General features: G+C 52.2%; 2 protein-coding genes across 6 annotated transcripts in view; one reads left to right on the top strand and one right to left on the bottom strand.

The window, feature by feature from the left end:
* Nucleotides 1-21,936, top strand: part of FGFR1 (fibroblast growth factor receptor 1) — a 61,391-nt gene extending 39,455 nt beyond the window's left edge. For 3 of the 5 annotated variants that reach the window (XM_023214530.2, XM_023214533.2, XM_023214531.1), the window contains 16 exons: nucleotides 2,520-2,786; nucleotides 4,034-4,123; nucleotides 4,375-4,547; nucleotides 6,244-6,367; nucleotides 8,089-8,279; nucleotides 10,848-10,992; nucleotides 13,058-13,254; nucleotides 14,704-14,849; nucleotides 15,082-15,203; nucleotides 15,654-15,764; nucleotides 17,014-17,204; nucleotides 18,170-18,292; nucleotides 18,442-18,512; nucleotides 18,781-18,918; nucleotides 19,055-19,160; nucleotides 19,274-21,931. In XM_023214530.2, the coding sequence (XP_023070298.1) occupies nucleotides 2,520-2,786; nucleotides 4,034-4,123; nucleotides 4,375-4,547; nucleotides 6,244-6,367; nucleotides 8,089-8,279; nucleotides 10,848-10,992; nucleotides 13,058-13,254; nucleotides 14,704-14,849; nucleotides 15,082-15,203; nucleotides 15,654-15,764; nucleotides 17,014-17,204; nucleotides 18,170-18,292; nucleotides 18,442-18,512; nucleotides 18,781-18,918; nucleotides 19,055-19,160; nucleotides 19,274-19,450 (2,372 nt within the window). In that variant the 3' untranslated portion in view covers nucleotides 19,451-21,931. Of the gene's footprint in view, nucleotides 1-2,519; nucleotides 2,787-4,033; nucleotides 4,124-4,374; nucleotides 4,548-6,243; nucleotides 6,368-8,088; nucleotides 8,280-10,847; nucleotides 10,993-13,057; nucleotides 13,255-14,703; nucleotides 14,850-15,081; nucleotides 15,204-15,653; nucleotides 15,765-17,013; nucleotides 17,205-18,169; nucleotides 18,293-18,441; nucleotides 18,513-18,780; nucleotides 18,919-19,054; nucleotides 19,161-19,273 lie in introns of all 5 variants that reach the window. The other 2 variants (XM_023214529.1, XM_023214532.2) reach the window with 2 other exon arrangements.
* LETM2 (leucine zipper and EF-hand containing transmembrane protein 2) overlaps nucleotides 20,126-22,780 on the bottom strand; it is a 30,413-nt gene continuing 27,758 nt past the window's right edge. The window contains exon 11 of the mRNA XM_023214542.2: nucleotides 20,126-20,200. Coding sequence (XP_023070310.1) covers nucleotides 20,144-20,200 — 57 coding nt within the window. The 3' untranslated portion in view covers nucleotides 20,126-20,143. The remainder of the gene's footprint in view (nucleotides 20,201-22,780) is intronic.

The following is a 22,780-nucleotide window of genomic DNA, read 5'->3' as shown; positions in this document are numbered from 1 at the left end:
AAAAAAAAAAAAAAATTATCCCGAGATGGTTCTGGGAAAGGGAGAGGACAGAGCATACCTGAGCCACGTTTGGAAGGGAACTGGGGTCTAAGCTTGCATCAGGAGGAAAGTGAGCTGGTTCTTGAGGCTTTTAGAGATCACGTATAGTGGAGTTTTGTTTGCACATTCTGGTTGGGACCATCAGTTCTGGTTGGGACCATCAGTTCTGGTTGGGACCATCAGGAAGGTACGGATCCAAGCTGGTATCAGCTAGAGCGGGTCTCACCAGGGCCAGTGTTGCTTTGCTGCTTTCTCTTGGGGGGAAATAAATGCCTGGGGGTTCTCTTTGCTACGTTTTTGTCTTTGGGAGCTGCTTTTTTCTCTGGGACCAGGCTGCAATAGGCCTTGGGTTGCCAGAGGGTAAGAATTCAAGTTTACTCTTAACCAACAGGTTGCACAGATCACAAGCTGCAAAATATTTAATCACTGAGGTCATTTGAGGGAAATGAGATTTGATCACTAGGAGTGTCTGCTCTGTTCCTCAAGAGTTGAGTCTAAACTGCTTTTCCCCTACCTTCATTTGGCAAAACCACAGTCCATTAAAAATGGAAAGAATAACTTCTTCTAAGGCCCACAAAAGCTTATTTTTAATCAGTTGTGTGGTCTACTCACCTTTGTGGTGTTCCCCTTGACCGGACTCACAAAAATAAACGTGTGCAAGCCTAGTGGTTTCTGAGCCCTTTTAAAGCAGCACCCTTGTGTCTGACAACTCTTATTTAAGATAAAGCCCATGGGTCAATGCAGGACTGGGCCGCAACCTCAGCCCCCGTGAGAGAAACCACTGTCAGTCCTGTCAGTTGCCGGTCACTTCTGATGCGCGGGACACCTATTTTCATTTTTAAGGTTTCTAGCGGAAGCCTGCTGAGCACTTCAGAAAGACTCTCTTTCAAATAAGGGGGAGTGAAAGAGAAAAGGGAGATTAGAAAGGAAGGCAGTGAAGAGCCAGGGTGACTGCATATGTGGTATTTATTGAGCAAGCATTTACTGGGCGCCAGGCATCATGGTAGACGCTGGGGATTTGAAGGTACTGATGACACATCCGCACACTCAGGTTCAGAAAGAGGACTGCCCTTCAGTGTGACAGGTGCCAGGAAGGGGAGGGCACCTAACCCAGACTCAGAGTCAGCACCGCCCTCGAGGAGAAGTCAACAACTAGGCTGAGACAGAAGAGTGAGTATTGAGAGCTGGACAGAAACAATCGGGGGCTCTGTGGCCACTGGGGCTGCCATGAGCCACAGCAGGGGCTGAGGGAGAGCATGCTATTTCAGAGCCTTGTGCATCGCATTGGGGAGCGACAGTTGTTCTCCACAGTCTCTTAGGGTGAACAGATGGTGAGAAAAGTCCTCTCCAAGGCTGTGGGTGGGATGTGGGTGGTAGGTGAGAGGTGGAAGATGCCAGGAGTACGTTTGAACATCCTAAAAGGAAATAGAAACTTCATTTCCCCTCGTGAGTGCAGAGGGGTGTGTTCAGGAGATGGGTCACAGCCCAGCATGGTGGACTCAGGTGTATCTGGGCCACGGGCCTTCTTGAATGCGTGTGGGAAGAGGCACTGGTCAGGGGAGGGACAGGTGCTCTTGGCGGTATCAGATCTTGTGTGAGGTGCGGACACCCCGGTGGGTCCAGCACTGCCACCCAGGGACAGAGAAGGACGGGGCACGGGGAGGGAGAGTGGATGGTGGGGGGCCTGAAAGGGTGTGCCCAGGCAGAGGGCTGAGGAGAAAGGACCTTTGTGTGTGACAGCTCCTGCTGCCAGAGCAAGTGTGGGTTTTATGGCAGCTGTGGCCTCTGGTTCTAATATAGTCAACAGCTCCAAATCCCCTGCCCTGACACCTGTTAGCGAGAGGTTCCCTGAGCTGACCTCTCTTTGGGCTGCCCCCCCCAACATGTGCATCTGACGTGTCGGGGGCGAGACCCCCACCCTCGCCGAATCATACACATCCTGGTCAGGCCCGGGTTGACAGATTGCCTTCTCTCGACTTGGGCAGGGGCTGCTAGGGTTTTGAAGGGTGGGGTTTGTTCAGCTGTTGCTAGGGAAGGGTGAGGCTGAGCTATCCCAAAAGAAATGGGGTGTTCCTCTGGCAAGTGGGGATCTTGGCAAAGAACTGAGTGTCTGGGGAAGGGTCAACTCCGGACACAAAGAAGTCCTGGGGAGGGCCGACCTTTCCCCTTAGGATGGAGGGAAATGAAATGTAATCTGCTTAATGCTGCTACAGCTGCTTCCTAACTTTGCCTCTTTCTTCCTTTGACTTTTGGAGGAGTGGGGTGGAAAAGAGATGGGGGTTCCCAGGCAGCCAGCTGTTTCCCCACTGACCCATGCTCCAATTCCCACTGCCCCGGCTCAGTAGCCTCCAGTAAGTGATGCCCGGGACGGTGCGGCTCCGTGTGGCCAGCGTAATTCCCTTTGTCTCTCCCCTCCTCCCCTCTCCCTGTCTTCCTCTCTCGCCCCTTGGCCTCCCTTCCCGGCCCCGTGGTGGCTGCAGCCCAGCCCTGGGGAGCCCCTGTGGAAGTGGAGTCCTTCCTGGTCCACCCCGGTGACCTGCTGCAGCTTCGCTGTCGGCTGCGGGACGATGTGCAGAGCATCAACTGGCTGCGGGACGGGGTGCAGCTGGCAGAAAGCAACCGCACCCGCATCACAGGGGAGGAGGTGGAGGTGCAGGACTCCGTGCCCGCGGACTCCGGCCTCTATGCTTGCGTAACCAGCAGCCCCTCGGGCAGCGACACCACCTACTTCTCCGTCAATGTTTCAGGTTGGTAGCCAAGCCCTGCCCTCGCCCCTCCCTAGACCCACCCCCTCCACCCCTCTCTGCCAGTATCAGGGGAAGGTGAACCTCCTCTCCCTCTGTGGTCTGCCCCCACTCTGCTTCAGAAACTGCTGCCCACTAACATTGCTCCCTGCCTGCCGCGTGGCTTGGCTCAGAGGGGTGACCAGGTGGGGTGGGCCCCAGGGCCGGAGATCTGGGGCTTCCAGGACACACCTCGGAGGTGATTGCCAGGGCTATTGGGATGTTAAGACCCTGTGATTTTTTTCCACCACAGCGTGCCCAGATCTCCAGGAGGCTAAGTGGTGCTCGGCCAGCTTCCACCCCATCACTCCCTTGCCATTTGGACTTGGTACTCGGCTTAGTGATTAGAGCCCCCGAACAGGTGGTGGGATCCCTGCTCTGCTGGAGAGGAACCCAGGTGCACTGCAAGGGAGCTGTGCGAGGGCAGCCAGGGAGCCCTGGAGCTCTGTGAACTTGGGAACCTGCCACTATTAGAATGTGACTTTCACAAAACTAGGAGTTGAGGAAATGTTGCTGAAATTTTCTTTATGCCATTTTTGCACCTCAGGGTGCGGACTTGGCACCAGATCCCCAAAGGTGATAGGAAGGACTGGAGAAAGATCTGGCATGAACCCTGATGGGTGAGATAACATGTGTATCAAGCCTGTTCTTACAAGAAATGAATACTTACTGGGGAGAGGTGTTGGCAGCTGCCGGGATATTGGGTGCCCTATCTGCTCTGGTTAGGGAGGGCAGCCCCCAAACCTTAGTGGACACATGCTAGAAAAATTCGTGACTGTGGAGTGTTTAGCCCATCCTTTGGAAATAGCATCTAGCCACAATGTGTCTAGACCTGCCTGGGTTTCCCTGTAGTCAGCCATCCAAAGAAGAATACACGCTGCCTGGCACCAGCACACCCAGGTGGTACCACAAGTTGAGAGAGAGCCTTTGAATGTAGGACAGAATTAAGTTAAAGAGGAACAGCTGACCCTGATGGAACCACCCAGTGTGAAGGCTTCCAGGCAGTGGGAGCAGTGCTTTGGGGAAGGAAGGAAACACACACAGGAACTGTTCTTAAATGGTTTCCATCCCACCAAGAGATCGTCACTAAGGGAGAAGTGGGACTGGTATCCCCATGGGGAGGGTGTTTGTGTTCATCTGGAACTGCACTAGCCTTGGTGAAATCTAGGAGTCCCTAGGAGGAACCTCAGTGCCCCTTCTTCTTCCCATAGATGCTCTCCCCTCCTCAGAGGATGATGATGATGATGATGACTCCTCTTCAGAGGAGAAAGAGACAGATAACACCAAACCAAACCGTATGCGTGAGACACTGTTTCCTATCTTACTGCCCTTTGGGTCTGGGAGTTGGGTTTAAGAGGGGAGGGGAGGGCTGAAAGGGGAGGAAGAGAGGGCACATGGGGTCACGGTGCCTGTTCTGCTAAGTGCCGGGCACTGCTCACAGGTGTTGGGCAGATGGGCAGGGCACCCCCAGGTCCTGGCCTGGGCCCTGCTCCTGAGCCTGACCAGCTGCCCCTCCCCACCCTGCCTGTCTCTCTCGGCTTTCCCCGGGCAGCCGTAGCTCCGTATTGGACATCCCCAGAAAAGATGGAAAAGAAATTGCATGCGGTGCCAGCTGCCAAGACAGTGAAGTTCAAATGCCCTTCCAGTGGGACCCCAAACCCCACACTGCGCTGGTTGAAAAATGGCAAAGAATTCAAACCTGACCACAGGATTGGAGGCTACAAGGTACGTGTGTGTGCATGTGAAAGTCGAGTAACGGGGACAGGGGAGGCCGAGCTAGGAAGTCCTGATTACATGCTTTTCATTGTTTTAAGTAATACTTTCTACCTATACAGGCTATGTATTAAAATTTTTAAATGCAAAAAAATTCAAATAAAGTTTAAAAATTTATTCAGTCTTCTTTCTGTGTAATATGGTTTTTACATAGTTGATCACGTCATGTATAATAAGTTCCTTGCCTTGTCATTTGTTAACATGAGTGTTTTCATGACATACTTCAAGCATGAATGTTTGAAACATGTAAGATTCCATTATTTTTAAATCCCATAATTTGGCTGGGCACAGTGGCTCACACCTATAATCCTGTCACTCTGGGAGGCCGAGGCGGGCAGATTGCTTGAACTCAGGAGTTTGAGACCAGCCTGGGCAACATGGTGAAACCTCTCTACTAAAAATACAAAAAATTAGCCATGCGTGGTGGCAGGCTCCTGTAATTCCAGGTACTCGGGAGGCTGAGGCAGGAGAATTGCTTGAACCCGGGAGGCAGAGATTGCAGTGAGCTGAGATCATGTCACTTCACTCCAGCCTGGGTGATAGAGCGAGACTCTGTCTCCAAAAAACAACAATGCAAAAAAAGTCCCATAATTTAATCAACTATTTTGTGATATTAGGTATTTTCTGGTTTTTCACCATAATGAATAATGTTGCAGTGAATCTCTGTCAGCGTTTTTAAGTGTGCTTCCTCAGGACAGATTGTTACAAGTGAAATTACCAACTTAAAGGGTGTAAGCATTATTTATTTATTTATTTATTTATTTATTTATTTATTTACAGACAGAGTCTTGCTCTGTCGCCCAGGCTGGAGTGCAATGATGCCATCTTGGCTCACTGCAAGCTGTGCCTCCCAGGTTCATGCCATTCTCCTGCCTCAGCCTCCCGAGTACCTGGGATTATATGTGCAGGCCACCATCCCAGGCTGATTTTTGTATTTTTAGTAGAGATGGGGTTTCCCCATGTTGGTCAGGCTGGTCTTGAACTCCTGACCTCAAGTGATCTGTCCACTTGGGCCTCCCAAAGTGCTAGGATTACAGGCATGAGCCACCGCACCCAGCCAGAAACATTTTAAGTTAATTCACCATGCACTCACTACATTTAAGACACCATGCTTTAAATGCTACAAGACAGTGTTCCTGCCCATAAAAATTTTCCAGTCTCATCAGAATCAAATGTCCATGAGCGGCTGCCGTAGAAAGCAGACTGTGATCAGTGCTCTGATAGGCAGGGGAAAGGGTGAGCACGGTTCTGACCAGAGACTGGACTGGAGGAGATGGTTTTTGAAATGAGCTGTCAAGGGCAGCAGGGGCTGGATTCTTAGTATAATACGAGAGGTGCACAGTTGGGAACATTCCTGGTGTATTTGGAAGTGTTTGCAGAAGGCACATCTGTCCAGATCACGAATGACTTTGAACGTCACAGTGGAGACTTCCGGAGTCTTTACACCCCATCTACCACCTTGCAGAGTGTGAACGGGCTGGTAGGGGGGCAATCCACGCCTTGTCCTAGCCAACCCTGCAGCCTGGAGCCCTGTGCCACCAGACTCTGATATGGAGGGTGGGTGCCACGGGGTGCCAACATTGTCATGGGGCTTCTGCCTACATTTTCCTTCAGACCCTGAAAGTACCCCTTCGGCATTTCCCCTCAGGTCCGTTATGCCACCTGGAGCATCATAATGGACTCCGTGGTACCCTCTGACAAGGGCAACTACACCTGCATTGTGGAGAATGAGTATGGCAGCATCAACCATACCTACCAGCTGGATGTCGTGGGTAAGAGGACAGAGGCGGCAGGAGGAATGCATTTAGCGGGAAGAGCTGGGCTTGGAGAACACAGCTGGGGAGTCCAGGTTTCTTAGGGGCAGAGTCAGGATAGCGGTTGGCACTTCTTGGCTTTGAGCAGGTACTTTGAGCAGGTACTTCTCCCTTTTGAGTCTCACTTTTCTTATCTGTAAAATAGAGTTAAGATCAGACAGTTACACGTGTCAAAGCTGGTTGTCACTGTGACATGGAAGGTGGTTTCAGAGTCTGTCCTGAAGGAGATGCTGTTGGAGAGGTGTTAAATGTAGCGCAACAGGAGCTGTCGCTTAATGCCAGCAATATGCCAGGCTCCTTAAATACCTGCTCTGTAATGCTTGTGGCACACCTGCAAGGTAGGCGGTATTAGTCTAGCTCTGCACAGGAGCACAGGCACTGAGGCTCAGAGAGGTGAGACACCTTGCGAATGCAGAACTGCACACCTGTGCCAACTTCAGGGCATCACAGGAGACTCTAGGAAGAATGTTGAGCCTCTTGGAGCTATTACCACAGCGTTTTCCTTCTAGGAGTTCTGAAAATCACTCCCTAGAGATCACTGGGTACAGAGTCTCTCAGTCAGTGTTCTTCTTGTGATAATATGGTCTAAAAAGGAGATTGTGGCCAGGCGCAGTGGCTTATGAGCTCCAGGTGGCGTAATGGGATTACTCATGCCTGTGATCCCATGACTTTAGGAGGCCAAGGCAGGAGGATTGCTTGAGGCCAGGAGTTTGAGACCAGCCTGGGCAACACAGTGAGATCCTGTCTCTATAAAAAAGTTTAACAATTAGCCTAGTGCAGTGGCATGTACTTGTAGTCCCAACTGAGTAACTGAGGCTACTGAGGTGGGATGATCACTTGAGCCCAGGAGTTCCAAGCTGCAGTGAGCTATGAAGACACCCCTGTGCTCCAGCATGGGTAACAAAGTGAGACCCTGCCTCTAAAAAAAGTAAAAAGGAGGCCGGGCGCGGTGGCTCAAGCCTGTAATCCCAGCACTTTGGGAGGTGGAGACGGGCGGATCATGAGGTCAGGAGATAGAGACCATCCTGGCTAACACGGTGAAACCCCATCTCTACTAAAAAATACAAAAAACTAGCCGGGCGTGGTGGCGGGCGCCTGTAGTCCCAGCTACTCAGGAGGCTGAGGCAGGAGAATGGCATGAACCCGGGAGGCGGAGCTTGCAGTGAGCTGAGATCCGGCCACTGCACTCCAGCCTGGGCGACAGAGCAAGACTCCGTCTCAAAAAAAAAAAAAAAAAGTAAAAGGGAGATTCTGATCCAAGAGGTTGGGGTGAGATCTGAGATCCCGCATTTCTAACAAGCTCCTAAAGGATGCTGGTAGCACTGCTGGTGGACCACACTTTGAACAGCAGGAGTCTAAGTGACTCTGGTTTTACTTAAGGAGGAGCAGGTTGTGCTGATGTCTGGGGGTGCAACTGAGTTAGAAGGTTCTCTATTAAAGCATGAGCTTTACTGTGACTATAAATATGACCGCTTTGGGAAGGAGGATCCTAATGGTTTAGGGCCTGAAGAGATGGTGTCCCTTTCCCCAGCTCTGTTTTGAGAGGCCTGGGCTCAGCAGAAATGCTGGGAGATTTACAACCCACCACTGGGAAAGCCAAGTGGGACGCAGGTGAGCCTACCCTTCTTTAGCCCTGGCAAGGTCCTCATGACAAGCGCCTCCTCTCCCCTGTTCCACAGAGCGGTCCCCTCACCGGCCCATCCTGCAAGCAGGGTTGCCCGCCAACAAGACAGTGGCCCTGGGTAGCAACGTGGAGTTCATGTGTAAGGTGTACAGTGACCCACAGCCGCATATCCAGTGGCTAAAGCACATCGAGGTGAACGGGAGCAAGACTGGTCCAGACAACCTGCCTTATGTCCAGATCTTGAAGGTAATCACGGCACCAGTCTTCGTGGGCCAGTCTACTGGGAAGGAGACCAGTGTCTTGGGGGCTCAAGTTCCTGTGGGCAGGCTCAGTGCCCCCGAATGGGATCATCCTCACCCTTCAGGCACACACACTCCATCTCGGTAGGGATCTAGCCACATCCCCCAGGACTAGTGACAGAGGTCACAAAGTGGAGGTGAGCTGGGAACAGAGGGCTGCAGGGATGGGTGATGCTGGTCTGTAATAATTTTTGAGAGCAGTGTCACTGGGGCTTTGGGGTCAGCTACGCGAGGAAGGCATTTGGACCCCTGCCTTTTCATTGCCCGAAACCAGAGCCTTTCCAACAAGCATTTCCCAGTCTTAGCCCTGCGTCCTAAGTTACGTACAATCTTTCTGGCAAATGGGGTGCATGATAAGAGCATCTTTTATGAAGAGTTGGAAAAACAAATGCCACCTATAAATTCTAAGCCATATGAGGAGTAATGAATGGCATTTTCTTCCTTTTTCCTCTCACTCCCAGACATTCATTGTCCTTGAATGCTCCATTAATCCAGGGAAGGTAATTGCCTAAATCTCCAGTGGATCTCACAACAGGAAGGAACCAGAAGCTGGGAAAGTTGTTTACCTCTTTGTCCCAGAGTTAGACCTCATCCTCCCCTGGCTTGGCTGTCTCCGAGATATACTGGCCCTCCCTTCTCTTCTCTTTGCTACTGGTGCTAAAACTGCTCTGTAGGTCATTGGCCACTGTCCCCACTCACAACCCCTGCTCTAGTCCTGGAGGGAGTGGGTTAAACACAAATAGAACATTCCATTTGAAGCAGTGATTTTTTTTTTTTAAATCAAATGCTTTGGACTTTTTAAGTCCACTTTTTCTGTCCTTCTAAAAGGGAAAGAAGGCCGGGCGCAGTGGCTCACGCCTGTAATCCCAGCACTTTAGATCATTTGAGGTCAGGAGTTTGAGACCAGCTTGGCCAACATGGTGAAACCCCATCTCTACTAAAAATACAAAAATTAGCCTTGCGTAGTGGTTGGCACCTGTAGTCCCAGCTACTCAGGAGGCTGAGGCAAAAGAACTGCTTGAACCCAGGAGGCAGAGGTTGCAGTGAGCTGAGATCATGCCACTGTACTCCAGCCTGCGTGACAGAGTGAGTGAGACTCTGTCTCAAAAAAAAAAAAAAAAAAATTCTAAAAGGGAAAGTTAATAAATCTCACTTAACATCTCCCTTCGCTCCCTGGGCCTGCCTGAAAGTTACACGGGAGCAACATGCGTGGCCACGTCTCAGCGTTTGCCCAACTGACTGGTGTGTCGTTGGTTTGTTCCAGCATTCGGGGATTAATAGCTCGGATGCGGAGGTGCTGACCCTGTTCAATGTGACAGAGGCCCAGAGCGGGGAGTATGTGTGTAAGGTTTCCAATTATATTGGTGAAGCTAACCAGTCTGCGTGGCTCACTGTCACCAGACCTGTGGCAAAAGGTAATGGGGAGATGGATGGGATCCTGTGCTGGGGATTTGATGTAGGCCCCAAGCTGCTGGGGCAGGCGGAGAAGCCAGTACCGGACTGTCCTTGCCACCCTACTGTATTTCTAGTGCCCAGAGCCATGGAAAAATACCCGGCCTGGGAGGCTGGTTTGGTTTGGTATTGTGTTGGTGTCTGCGGGCTCCCTCTCTGCCTTCTGTGTGTTCCTTGGCTGCGTGTGGATCCATGCGAGGACTCATGGGGACACGGTCTTGCTGTGTTACAAATGGTACTTCAGACTGAAGGTGTGAGTGAGTGGTGGTTAAGAGAAGGGGCCATAGGCCAGGCACGGTGGCTCATGCCTGTAATCCTATCACTTTGGGAGGCTGAGGTGAGAGGATCGCTTGAAGCCAGGAGTTTGAGACCAGCCTGGGCAACATAGCAAGACCCCATCTCTACAAATGAAATAAATTAGCCAAGTATGGTAGTGTGTGCCTGTAGTCCCAGCTAGTCTGAAGGCTGAGGCAGGAGGATTGCCTGAGCTCAGAAGGTCGAGGCTGCAGTGAGCTACATTTATGCCACTGCACCCCAGCCTGGGTTGACAGAATGTGACCCCATCTCTTAAAAAAGAGAGAAGGGGTTAGGCGTTCCCTTGCATACTCGCATCTGCTGGCTGTGTATACACACATGCGCGCGAGTGTGTGTGTGTGTGTGTGCGCGCACGCATGTGTGTGTCTGCAGCCCCCGCCATCCCTCCTGTGTTCACCTTCTGGCTATCTTTACCTGAAACCAAACAGCCCCTGCCTGCCGGCCCCATTTCTCCATGCCGCTCACCGCCCGCATGCTCGGATGGGCCAGTGGCTGCCAGCGTCTGGTGAAGGGTCGTAACCAGCCGTCATCTTCTCAGGTCTGCCGGAGTTCCTCCCTAAGGGTCTCACCCTCTTCCTCTAACAGGTTTTGCTGCCTGGTGGTTTTCGTTTGTTCCTTGTTGCAAAGAAGATGCGGGGGAGCATTTCTTCCTCTGGTCCCCCTTCTCTCTGTTTCCTTCCCTTGCTCTGCGTCTCTTAGAGGTCTCATGTCCTGTGCTTGTCCATTTTGCTTCCATTGTCTCTTCTAGACTGCTGGAGTTAATACCACCGACAAAGAGATGGAGGTGCTTCACTTAAGAAATGTCTCCTTTGAGGACGCAGGGGAGTATACGTGCTTGGCGGGTAACTCTATCGGACTCTCCCATCACTCTGCATGGTTGACCGTTCTGGAAGGTACACACTGTAACTTCTCCTCTCGATGTCCTGCCCTTGCCATGGGCACGGGGGGAGCATGCATTTCTGGGCTCGGGGAGACACAGAGGCAGGAGAGCTGGAAGAATGGGCTCCTGCCTGCCTGGTGCCACATCCTGCCCCAGCTTTGAGAGCTGAATCCTCTCGGCTCAGAGAAGAGCTTCCCTAGTTTTGCAGGCGCACGGAGGCCTCCCACCCATACACCTGCCTCTGCTCTCCCCCTGGCCATTGCAATGCATGCCCGGAATCTGGGTTTACCCTGCAGCCGGACTCCTCCAGGGCAGGCTCCTTCCGTCCTTGGGTCCAGCAGCCTCCCCACTCCGCTGGGTACTGAGTGTCCGAAAAGTCTCAGATAGGGCCCTACGCCTCTTCTCCTTTCTCAGGTGCTCAGCCCAGGGGTGGGGCTTGCTGCTTGCAAAGAGCAGTCCACCCTTCTATACTACCATCCTCTTGCCTTTGGAGAAAGAGGTCAGCCTGGACAGGTGAACTGAGCTGCCTTCAGAAAGGCCTGTCTCAGGCAGCCGTAGCAGGCTTCATGATGCCCATGTATCCTCTTTGGCCGCTGCCGTCTCTCCTCTCCCAAGAGGGGAGGTCTGTGTGTTGAGCCGGGGAGGAAGGAGCCTGCAGCCTGCTCAGGGTGGTGGCTGGTGACCGCGGGGCCAGGGCTTGCTGCTGTCTCTCGGAATGTCCTGCATGAGGGTCTGGCTGTTCCTGCTGGCACTGCCCTCTCGTCTCTCCCCTCCTTTCCCACTCTGCCCTGCTTGCCTGCCAGGGTCTCCGGTCTCCGGATGCCCCTACTGGAGGCAGAAAAGCGTTCTGTTTTTATCGTCGTCCCTGTGTTGGTCCTGTCCGTGCTACCCATGTGCTCCCAATCAATTGTCTTCGTTCTCAACATCAGGGAAAGAAAAAACAGCAACACTTCTCCCTGTTATTGGCTCTGCTGTCTCCTTGTCAGACCTTGGGACATTCTCCTCTGGGCTCAGTCTGGGGTTGTGCCTCATGCCTCTCTGGGAGGGTTCCCAGGGGTGCCGCCTCCATGGCTGGCTGGTGGGTTTTAAAGGGGAAGGTTGAGAGGAGGCCTGTGGAAGGAGGAGGGTGTCCACACCTGTGGGGCAAAGCGTGTTCCGTGAAACCAGTGCTGCACGTGCTGGAATGAAAGCCTCCCAGCCTTCCGTGCTGAAGGGAAAGGTGGACCGAACTGGCTTAGCTGCTGTGGCAATGGCGGCGGGGGGGGAAGGTGTGAATCCTAATTGGAAGGTGGGAGAAGAGAATAACAAAATGCAACCCCACCCCCTTCCACCACATTTCCTTAAGTTTTAGGAGTTGGGACCTATGAGTAGAATTCGTAAGAACTACCAGAAAAGCTTATTTTTGAAAATTAAGTCAGCTTTGCCTGTGGTTTGGCTAGGAGTAAATATTTACCTGTGTGCCCCGACAGAGATGACACAGACCCAAAGTGGGACATTGAGCAGGACACAGGCTGGTTCCCCTCCTGTCCTCTGTCCTCATTCTGTGAGTGCCACCATCACCAGGTACTGTAGCCTGCAGAAATAAATGAGGCACCAACCCTGCCTTCAGGGACCCTGTGGCTTCTTAGGGACACAGGACTCAGAAACACCTCTGTCCGTGCATGTTAACTGGACGCACACAGTGCTGAGGCTTGGCAGAGAAGGGCCATGGCTCCCAAAGGAGACCAAGAAAGGCACACAGAAGTGACTTCTCAGTTGGCCCTTACAGCGTCCCTGGGTGCCTGTAACTCTCCAGTCCAGTTGAGCAAGGAGGCTCAGGAGTTAATGAGGATGTAGCACGATGGTTCTAGACCATCCCTCTTCCATGGCTGGAGTCCATTGAAGGCAGCCTCCAAGATCAGGGGGTTGTCTGATCCTCCTAGTGCCACAATCCCGGTCCTAGCTAGAACCTGCCATGGTTTTTCTCCTCCCTAAAAGTTCCCAGGACACAGGAGATAGGTGTTGCTTTTCTAATGGAGCAGGACCTCGCATGCATGGGGCCCTCCCAGCCTGCTAACACCCTCTTCGCACTGACTCAGCTCTGGAAGAGAGGCCGGCGGTGATGACCTCACCCCTGTACCTGGAGATCATCATCTATTGCACAGGGGCCTTCCTCATCTCCTGCATGGTAGGGTCGGTCATCGTCTACAAGATGAAGAGTGGCACCAAGAAGAGCGACTTCCACAGCCAGATGGCTGTGCACAAGCTGGCCAAGAGCATCCCTCTGCGCAGACAGGTAACAGAAAGTAGATGGGGGATTTGCACACTCAGCACCACCTCTCTCTCTGGGCCTCTAATGCCCTGCCCTCTCCATTGTCCCGAATCTACATACAACTTTGGGCCTTGTTTTTTGGCTTCTGGGCAAGGCACAGTGGAATGTCATGAACTAAGTGTTCCAGAGTCTGTTTCAAGCTAGTGTAGCCCGTGAATTTCCTGCACCCTCCATATCCCACTGCAAGTCCTCCGGACCCCTGGGACATGGATTGGGAGGAAGTCCTATTTGGATGGAATGTGCAGCTGATAGCATGAATTTGAACTGTCCCCAAGGGCTGCTTAGAAGTGCAGAGATGCAGGGTAGAGAAGAGGACTGTCTGTATTAGTCCATTTTCACGCTGCTGATAAAGACATACCCAAGACTGGGCAATTTACAAAAGAAAGAGGTTTAATGGACTCACAGTTCCACGTGGCCAGGGAGGCCTCACAATCACAGAAGGCAAAAGGCACATCTCACATGGTGGCAGACAAGAGAAGAGAGCTTGTATAGGAAAACTCCCCTTGTATAAAACCATCAGATTGGCTGGGTGTGATGGCTCACTCCTGTAATCCCAGCACTTTGGGAGACTGAGGCGGGTGGATCACAAGGTCAGGAGATTGAGACCATCCTGGCTAACACGGTGAAGCCCCATCTCTATTTAAAATACAAAAAAATTAGCTGGGCGTCGTGGCGAGCGCCTGTAGTCCCAGGTACTCGGGAGGCTGAGACAGGAGAATGGCATGAACCCGGCAGCGGAGCTTGAGGTGAGCCAAGATTGCACCACTGAACTCCAGCCTGGGCAACAAAGCGAGACTCCATCTAAAAAAAAAAAAATCAGATCTCGTGAGATTTATTCACTATCACAAGAACAGCACGGGGAAGACCTGCCCCCATGAGTCAGTGACCTCCTACCAGGTCCCTCCCATAACATGTGGGAAATCAAGATGAGATTTAGGTGGGGACACAGCCAAACCATTATCAGCCATACCATACCCTTGTCCCCTGTATGCCCACCCTTCCGCATGGGAGGGTGTGTGCAAGAGTGGCCGTTTCCTCAGAAGCCTGTGCTCGTTCTGGAAGGTGCTTTGGGAGTTAGGAATCCATAAACTAAGGCAAAGTAGTTGCAAAGAGTCAGGAGAATAGAGTTGTTACTGTGATGATCAGTTATAAAATGACAAGCTGGAAGAGGTGCATTTGGTCTGCTTAAAGGTGAGTGAAGTCTAGAAAGGCCAGCTCATGGCAGAAATAGGTCAGTCCTAGAAGTTGGGCCTCCCGGCCTGCCATGGTCTTTGAAACACTCTGTGTTGGGGAAGGAACATTAGATACACAGACACATGTCTCTGCCATTGTTGGGAAGCCCTGACTAGGAATTGGAAGGAGTCACCCCTGACCCCGCTCCTTGCTCTAGGGTGACCCCACTGTTCCTTGCAGGTGTCTGCTGACTCCAGTGCGTCCATGAACTCCGGGGTTCTTCTGGTTCGGCCATCACGGCTCTCCTCCAGTGGGACTCCCATGCTAGCAGGGGTCTCTGAGTATGAGCTTCCTGAAGACCCTCGCTGGGAGCTGCCTCGGGACAGGTAATATACTTTAACTCCCAACTTTTTGAAGGCATTCCTTGCTTGCTATTCTAGTGGTGGAAGGTGCATATACTAACACCTTCTGGGTGGTGAAGGTTCATGAAATGCCTGCAGAAACATTTCCACTTTCTGCTTGCAGTTGGGTGAAATACAGAGAGGCGGAGATGGGGTGCCTCTCAAGGTTTGAACTTCACCAGCCCCAACTTATGCCACTCTCTGTTTTCCCTGAAAGACTGGTCTTAGGCAAACCCCTGGGAGAGGGCTGCTTTGGGCAGGTGGTGTTGGCAGAGGCCATCGGGTTGGACAAGGACAAACCCAACCGTGTGACCAAAGTGGCTGTGAAGATGTTGAAGTGTAAGTGATGCTTCTGTCCTTGCAAAGAAAATCTTGTCCCATTCCAAGCAAGCAGCAGGCCTCGGGCCCAGCAGAACAGCTTCTCTGGTGCCTTTGCTGCCCACATTTGCTCCCCTGCCTGCTTGGGGTTACCTGGGAGTGGAGGGGGTGTTTTGCACCCTGAGATTGTTCTGTGACCTCACTCTGTTCCTTGGTATCAGCCTGGGCTGTGGTCAGGTGTTTATCCTGGATCCATTGCTTGCAGGCTTTCCTCACCACATCCCTGCCCACTCACTACCACCTGTTGCAACAACGATTCCCATTAGACGGAAGAGAAAATAAGTTTGGATGGAAGTGGGGAGGAGAGAATCAAGTCCCAGGGAAAAGCAGCCCCTCGACACATACCCCACTCCCTTAGCCTTTCTCCTGCCCTCCCTTCCCAAGTAAATGAGTCTCACATGTTCTTTAAAGCGGACGCAACAGAGAAAGACTTGTCAGACCTGATCTCAGAAATGGAGATGATGAAGATGATCGGGAAGCATAAGAACATCATCAACCTGCTGGGGGCCTGCACGCAGGACGGTGGGTACCGGCCAGACTGGCCTTCCCTGCCCAGCCGGGAGAAGATCTGAGCTGGAGTATCAGTCCCAAGGCCTCTCAGTCACAGTTAGGGAAGGGGGTTAAGAGCGGCCACTTTAGCAGAGGTTAAAATGTGTTATTTCGGGGTCTGGGCTCCGCTCATTGGTGTTCATTCAAGAATACAGATACCTAGATTCACACACATGGTGTGTTAACAGAGGCAGCTGAGTAATTATGGGCTAAGAGCGCTCAGGCTGGGTGCAGTGGCTCATACCTGTAACCCCAGCACTTTGGGAGGCCAAAGCAGGTGGATTACTTGAGATCAGGAGTTCGAGACCAGTCAGGCCAAAATGGTGAAACCCTGTCTCTCCTAAAAATATGAAAATTAGCCAGGCCTCGTCGTGCATGCCTATGATACCAGCTACTCGGGAGGCTGAGGCACAAGAAATTGCTTGAACTCGGGAGGTGGAGGTTGCAGTGAACCGAGATCACGCCATTGCACTCCAGCTTGGGAGACACTCCCTCTGTCTCAAAAATAAAATAAATAGGCCAGGCACAGTGGCTCACACCTGTAATCCTAGCACTTTGGGAGGCTGAGGCAGGTGGATCACTTGAGGTCTAGAGTTCGAGACCAGTCTGGCCAACAGGTGAAACCCTGTCTCTACTGAAAATACAAAAAGTAGCTGGGCGTGGTGGCACATGCCTGTAATTCCAGCTACTCGGGAGGCTGAGGCAGGAGAATTGTTTGAATCTGGGAGGCGGAGGTTGCCTTGAGCGGAGGTTGTGGTGAGCCGAGATGGCGCCATTGCACTCCAGCCTGGGCAACAAGAGCAAAACTCCATCCCAAAACAAAAAAAAAGCCAGGCGTTGTGGTGCACGCCTATAATCCCAGCTACTTGGGAGGCTGAGGCAGGAGAATCGCTTGAATCCAGAAGGCGGAGGTTGCAGTGAGCTAAAAATTGCGCCATTGCACTCTAGCCTGGGCAACAGAGCGAGACTTCATCTCAGAATAAATAAACAGACAAACTGGGGCTCTTACGCCAGTGTTGCTTGAGAATTTTCTAGACTACGTGGGGAGTAATTATTTCTCTGATTTTCTTTGGGTAGTAGAATGGATTTCCCAGGTCCCCTAAGAGGAGGCAGGAGAGGAGAGGTTGGCCAGGGTGTGCTGCTGGGGATGGGGTTTCTTTGAGGTGAAGTCAAACCTGCTCACCTGCTGCTGGCCCTGTGGCCTCCTCTCCTGTGCCCGCAGGTCCCTTGTATGTCATCGTGGAGTATGCCTCCAAGGGCAACCTGCGGGAGTACCTGCAGGCCCGGAGGCCCCCGGGGCTGGAATACTGCTACAACCCCAGCCACAACCCAGAGGAGCAGCTCTCCTCCAAGGACCTGGTGTCCTGCGCCTATCAGGTGGCCCGAGGCATGGAGTATCTGGCCTCCAAGAAGGTGTGGAACCTGAAGGCTCCCTTGGGTAATGCCAGGGTGGGAACAGAGCCCCCACCAGTCCTCCAGCCTGTGACTTGTCATCTTTTGGTAGCATTGTGGATGCACTGAGCACTGGCCGTGTGTACCCTGTGTGTTGTCTTAGGCTCTCTGGGAACCGCAGAGTCAGGAGAACCAGTATAGCCAGGTGGCCTTGGGGTCAGACTGATAGAGGGTCAGATGTGTGCACTGCCACTTTCTGCGTAGTCTCAGGCAGCTACTTAGCATCTTAAAATTCTTCAAATACAAAATAAGAATAATACCAGCTGGGTGCAGTGGCCAAGGTGGGAGGATTGCTTGAGCTCAGGAGTTTGAGACCAGGTTAGGCAACATAGTGAGACCCCGTCTTTAAAAAAAAAAAAAAAATTAGCTGGGTATGGTAGTGCATGCCGGTAGTCCAAGCTACTTGGGAGGCTGAGATGGGAGGCTAGCTTGAGCCCAGGAGTTTGAGGCTGCACTGAGCCATGATCACACCACTGCACCCCAGCCTGGGCGACAGAGCAAGGCCCTTTCTCAAAAGAAAATAAAGTATAACAGTACCTGTTGTAGAATTGTTATGAGGGTAAAATGAAACTGTCTGTGAGTGCTGAGTGCAGTGTTTGGTGTATAAGGGCTGGCTTGGTTTGAGCCCAGCCACATGTGGACTTGCAGTGCTGGGAGGCAGGACCTAGGAGCACGCACCGCTGCAGACCCAGCAGAGGCATAAGGGGCCAGCATTTGGCGAGGGAAGGGAGGAGCGCTTGCTATGATGAGAAGCCTGATGCTGGCAGAGAACGTTAGAGGAGGGAAAGCAGAGGTTCGGGGGCAGAGCAGTGTGGCAGAAGTCCTATGACACAAGTCAGCCAGTCTGCATGGGTGGCAGCCCCCCCTACAGAGCCTTCCAGCTCCCTCTCCTCCCCGCTTCCCACTCTCCCGTCCTCTGTCCTCAGTGCATACACCGAGACCTGGCCGCCAGGAATGTCCTGGTGACAGAGGACAATGTGATGAAGATAGCAGACTTTGGCCTTGCACGGGACATTCACCACATCGACTACTATAAAAAGACAACCAACGTGAGTGCCAGCAGGGCTGCCCCATGCTGGTGGTTTCATCTGAGAAGCTAGGAGTGGGGTGGGCTCAGAACCCACCCCCTAGTCCCTTCCCACCTGTGCCCTCACAGCCCTGCCTGGGGCCACCCCAACCTCCCCTGTGCTGCTTTCAGGGTCGACTGCCTGTGAAGTGGATGGCGCCCGAGGCATTGTTTGACCGGATCTACACCCACCAGAGTGATGTGTGAGTTTGTAACAGCAATTGCCAGGGAGGTGTGGGATAGAGAGCTTCTAGCACTGCAGGGTCCTGCATTCTCCCTGGACTGAGGAGTCCTCCTTCCACCCCAGAGAGGAACACAAAACATTGTCTGTGGTCATTTCCTCTGCTCCGGATGTTGAAAGGCTGATCTGTTCTCCACTCTGTCTCCTGGCACTGCCCTGGGTGGAGGATTGTGCTGGAGGAGCGGAGGCGGAGAAGCTCCAACTCCCCGTGGCTCTCCGCTTATTTGCAGATGGTCTTTCGGGGTGCTCCTGTGGGAGATCTTCACTCTGGGCGGCTCCCCATACCCTGGTGTGCCTGTGGAGGAGCTTTTCAAGCTGCTGAAGGAAGGTCACCGCATGGACAAGCCCAGTAACTGCACCAACGAGCTGTAAGCCCGAGGAGATGTCGGAGGCCCTGAGCCAGGCCCTGGGGCAAGAGTGGGCTTGAGGGGCAGGGGGCTAGGCGAGAGGGTGTCCATCTCCAGTAGGCGGCCCTTCCTCCCTGACCTTACGGTCCTGCTGCAGGTACATGATGATGCGGGACTGCTGGCATGCAGTGCCCTCACAGAGACCCACCTTCAAGCAGCTGGTGGAAGACCTGGACCGCATCGTGGCCTTGACCTCCAACCAGGTAAGGCTGCCCATGCCAGAGCCAGAGCTCAGGCTGTCCCCACTGCGTGCATGCACCTCCCTGAGTAGGGAGGAGGGGCCCGGCCCATCACTGCTTCCTCTCGCCCATCACAGGAGTACCTGGACCTGTCCATGCCCCTGGACCAGTACTCCCCGAGCTTTCCCGACACCCGGAGCTCTACATGCTCCTCAGGGGAGGATTCCGTCTTCTCTCATGAGCCGCTGCCCGAGGAGCCCTGCCTGCCCCGACACCCAGCCCAGCTTGCCAATGGCGGACTCAAACGCCGCTGACTGCCACCCACACGTCCTCCCCAGACTCCACCGTCAGCTGTAACCCTCACCCACAGTCCCTGCCAGGCCCACTGCCTGTCCATCCCTGTCCCCTTTCCTGCTGGCAGGAGCCGGCTGCCTCCCGGGGGCCTTCCTGTGTGGCCTGCCTTCACCCTGCTCAGCTCACCTCTTCCTCCACCTCCTCTCCACCTGTTGGTGAGAGGTGCAAAGAGGCAGATCCTTGCTGCCGGCCACTTCATCCCCTCCCAGATGTTGGACCAAGACCCCTCCCTGCCACCAGGCACTGCCTGGAGGACGGGGAGTGTGAGCCGATGAACAGGCATGCAAGTGAGAGCTTCCTGAGCTTTCTCGTGTCGGTTTGGTCTGTTTCGCCTTCACCCATAAGCCCCTTGCACTCTGGGGGCAGGTGCCTTGTCCTCAGGGCTACAGCAGTAGGGAGGTCAGTGCTTCGAGCCTTGATCGAAGGTGACCTCTGCTCCAGATAGGTGGTGCCAGTGGCTTACTAATTCCGATACTAGTTTGCTTTGCTCACCAAATGCCCGGTACCAGAGGATGGTGAGGCGAAGGCCAGGTTGGGGGCAGTGTTGTGGCCCTGGGGCCCAGCCCCAAACTGGGGGCTCTGTACATAGCTATGAAGAAAACACAAAGTGTATAAATCTGAGTATATATTTACATGTCTTTTTAAAAGGGTCGTTACCAGAGATTTACCCATCGGGTAAGATGCTCCTGGTGGCTGGGAGGCATCAGTTGCTATATATTAAAAACAAAGAAAAAAGAAAAAAAAGGAAAATGTTTTTAAAAAGGTCATATATTTTTTGCTACTTTTGCTGTTTTATTTTTTTAAATTATGTTCTAAACCTATTTTCAGTTTAGGTCCCTCAATAAAAATTGCTGCTGCTTCATTTTTCTATGGGCTGTGTGAAAAGGGTGGGAATGTCCACTGGAAAGAAGGGATACCCACGGGCCCTGGGGCTAGGTCTGTCCTGAGGGCACTGCATGCTCCTGGCGCAGGTTCCTTGTAACCTCTTCTTCCTAGGTCCTGCACCCAGACCTCACGACGCACCTCCTGCCTCTCCACTACTTTTGGAAAGTCAGAAAAAGAAGATGTCTGCGTCGAGGGCAGGAACCCCATCCATGCACTAGACGCGCGGGGCGGAGAGTCAAGGCCCAGCAGCCAACCACCATGGAGGGTTTCCTCCAAGGAAACCGGTGGGGTTGGGCTGGGGAGGGGTCACCTACCTAGGAATAGCCACCAGGTAGAGCTAAAGTGATTAAGAGGAAGCCAAGGGCACAGTTGCTCACGCCTGTAATCCCAGCACTTTGGGACGCCGAGATGGGCAGATCACTTAAGGTCAGGAGTTAGAGACCAGCCTGGCCAACTTAGTGAAACCCCATCTCTACTGAAAATACAAAAATTATCCAGGCATGGTGCCACGTGCCTGTAATCCCAGCTCCACAGGAGGCTGAGGCAGGAGAATCCCTTGAACCTGGGAGGCGGAGGTTGCAGTGAGCCGAGATTGTGCCATTGCACTCCAGCCTGGGTGACAGAGAAAACAGAAAGGAAAGCAAATGATGAAGGTCTGCAGAAACTGAACCCAGGCATGTGTCTGCCCCATCTGTGTGGGCCTGGTTTTGCCGGTGCTTGTAAGTGCAGGAGAACATGTCACCTGAGGCTAGATCTGCATTCAGGTCCCTGGCTTCGTTTCTTGTTGGTATTCCTCCCCAGATCGTCCTTCCTGTATCCTTGTGACCAGACTGTATTTGTTGGGACTGTCGCAGATCTTGGCTTCTTACAGTTCTTCCTGTCCAAACTCCACCCTACCCCTCAGGAAGGGGGGAAAATTCTCCGAATGCTTTTGTTTTTTTGGCTGCTTGGAATTTACTTCTGCCACCTGCTGGTCATCATTGTCCTCACCAGGCGGATTCCCCGGTACCTCATGGCTCAAACTACCACTCCTCCGTCACTATATTAAAGCTTACATTTTGCTGGATTACTGCTAAATACAAAAGAAAGTTCAGTATGTTTTCATTTCTGTAGGGAAAATGGGATTGCTGCTTTAAATTTCTGAGCTAGGATATTTTTGGGCAGCTACAGTATTGGTCACTATTGTAAAATTATCTTTGTTTCTCTCTGTAAATATGCACCTGCTAACATTACAATTTGTATTTATGTTTAAAGAGGGCATCATTTGGTGAACAGAGCTGGGAAATGAATTTTTAGCTCTTAAAAGCATTTGCTTTGAGACCACACAGGAGTGTCTTTCCTTGTGAAACAGTGATATTCTGCTTTGGCCCTACCTTGAAGCAATGTTGTGGGAAGGGATGAAGACTCTAAAAGGCTTCATAAGCCCTTGGGAGAGGTGCTAGAAAAATATATGGCACTATCATAATTACCGTGATGTCCTTGCTGTTACTACTCAAATCACCCACGAATTTCCCCAAAGACTGCACTAGCTGTCACATAAAAGAGAGTGAAATTGACCTGAGAGAAAATGAAATGGCCATTTTACGTAGAGGACCAGATTGGGTCTCCTGAGGAAAGGAATCCAGTTTATCTAATGAAGATGTTGTGCCATCAAGGCAGAGTCTCTCTGGTTTCCTGAGGGTTAAAAGATTAGGGCTGGGATCACCACAGCATTAATCAATACTGCCTTTCCGTCTTTTCTAATTGCCATGGGCTGAAGATCATCGGTCCCTTGGCCCTGCTAATGTAATGTATTGATCTTAGGTAAGTAAGATTGAACATCAGATGAGGGAGGAAATCTGTCTCAGTTAATGAGGTTGCTGTGCTTATTAGCTACCACTGGGTGGAGCCAGCGAGCTGAAGTTTCAGTTGGCATTAGGTGAACCACCAGTCAGCTCTCAAGTCACATTGGTCCAACTACTACCTGCTAGTATGTGTTGGTGTGAGTGGGAACTCTTTAGCCTAGATTTGGCATTACAGAAAAATTGGACAGCACTGATATGGCTTGTTTTGGAATGATTTAAGTATAGAATTAGATATGACACAGGTGCAAGGCCATAAGTGTTAGTGGCCACCACCTCTCTATTGTAGCAGAATTCTGTGTGAGACACAGGCCACATCTAGCATCACTGCAGTTGAGTTTTAGAGAATGCCTAAAGTGGCTGGGCATGGTGGCTCATGCCTGTAATCCCAGCACTTTGGGAGGCTGAGGCAGGCGGATCACCTGAGGTCAGGAGTTCCAGACCAGCCTGGCCAACATGATGAAATCCCATCTCTACAAAAATACAAAAATTAGCCAGGTGTGGTGGTGCATGCCTTTAATCCCAGCTACTCCAGAGACTGAGGCAGGAGAATTGCTTGAACCC

This window comes from Piliocolobus tephrosceles, chromosome 7, assembly GCF_002776525.5.
Source record: "Piliocolobus tephrosceles isolate RC106 chromosome 7, ASM277652v3, whole genome shotgun sequence".
NCBI classification, from domain to species: Eukaryota; Metazoa; Chordata; class Mammalia; order Primates; family Cercopithecidae; genus Piliocolobus; species Piliocolobus tephrosceles.
This window is presented reverse-complemented; position numbering and strand designations above follow the sequence as displayed.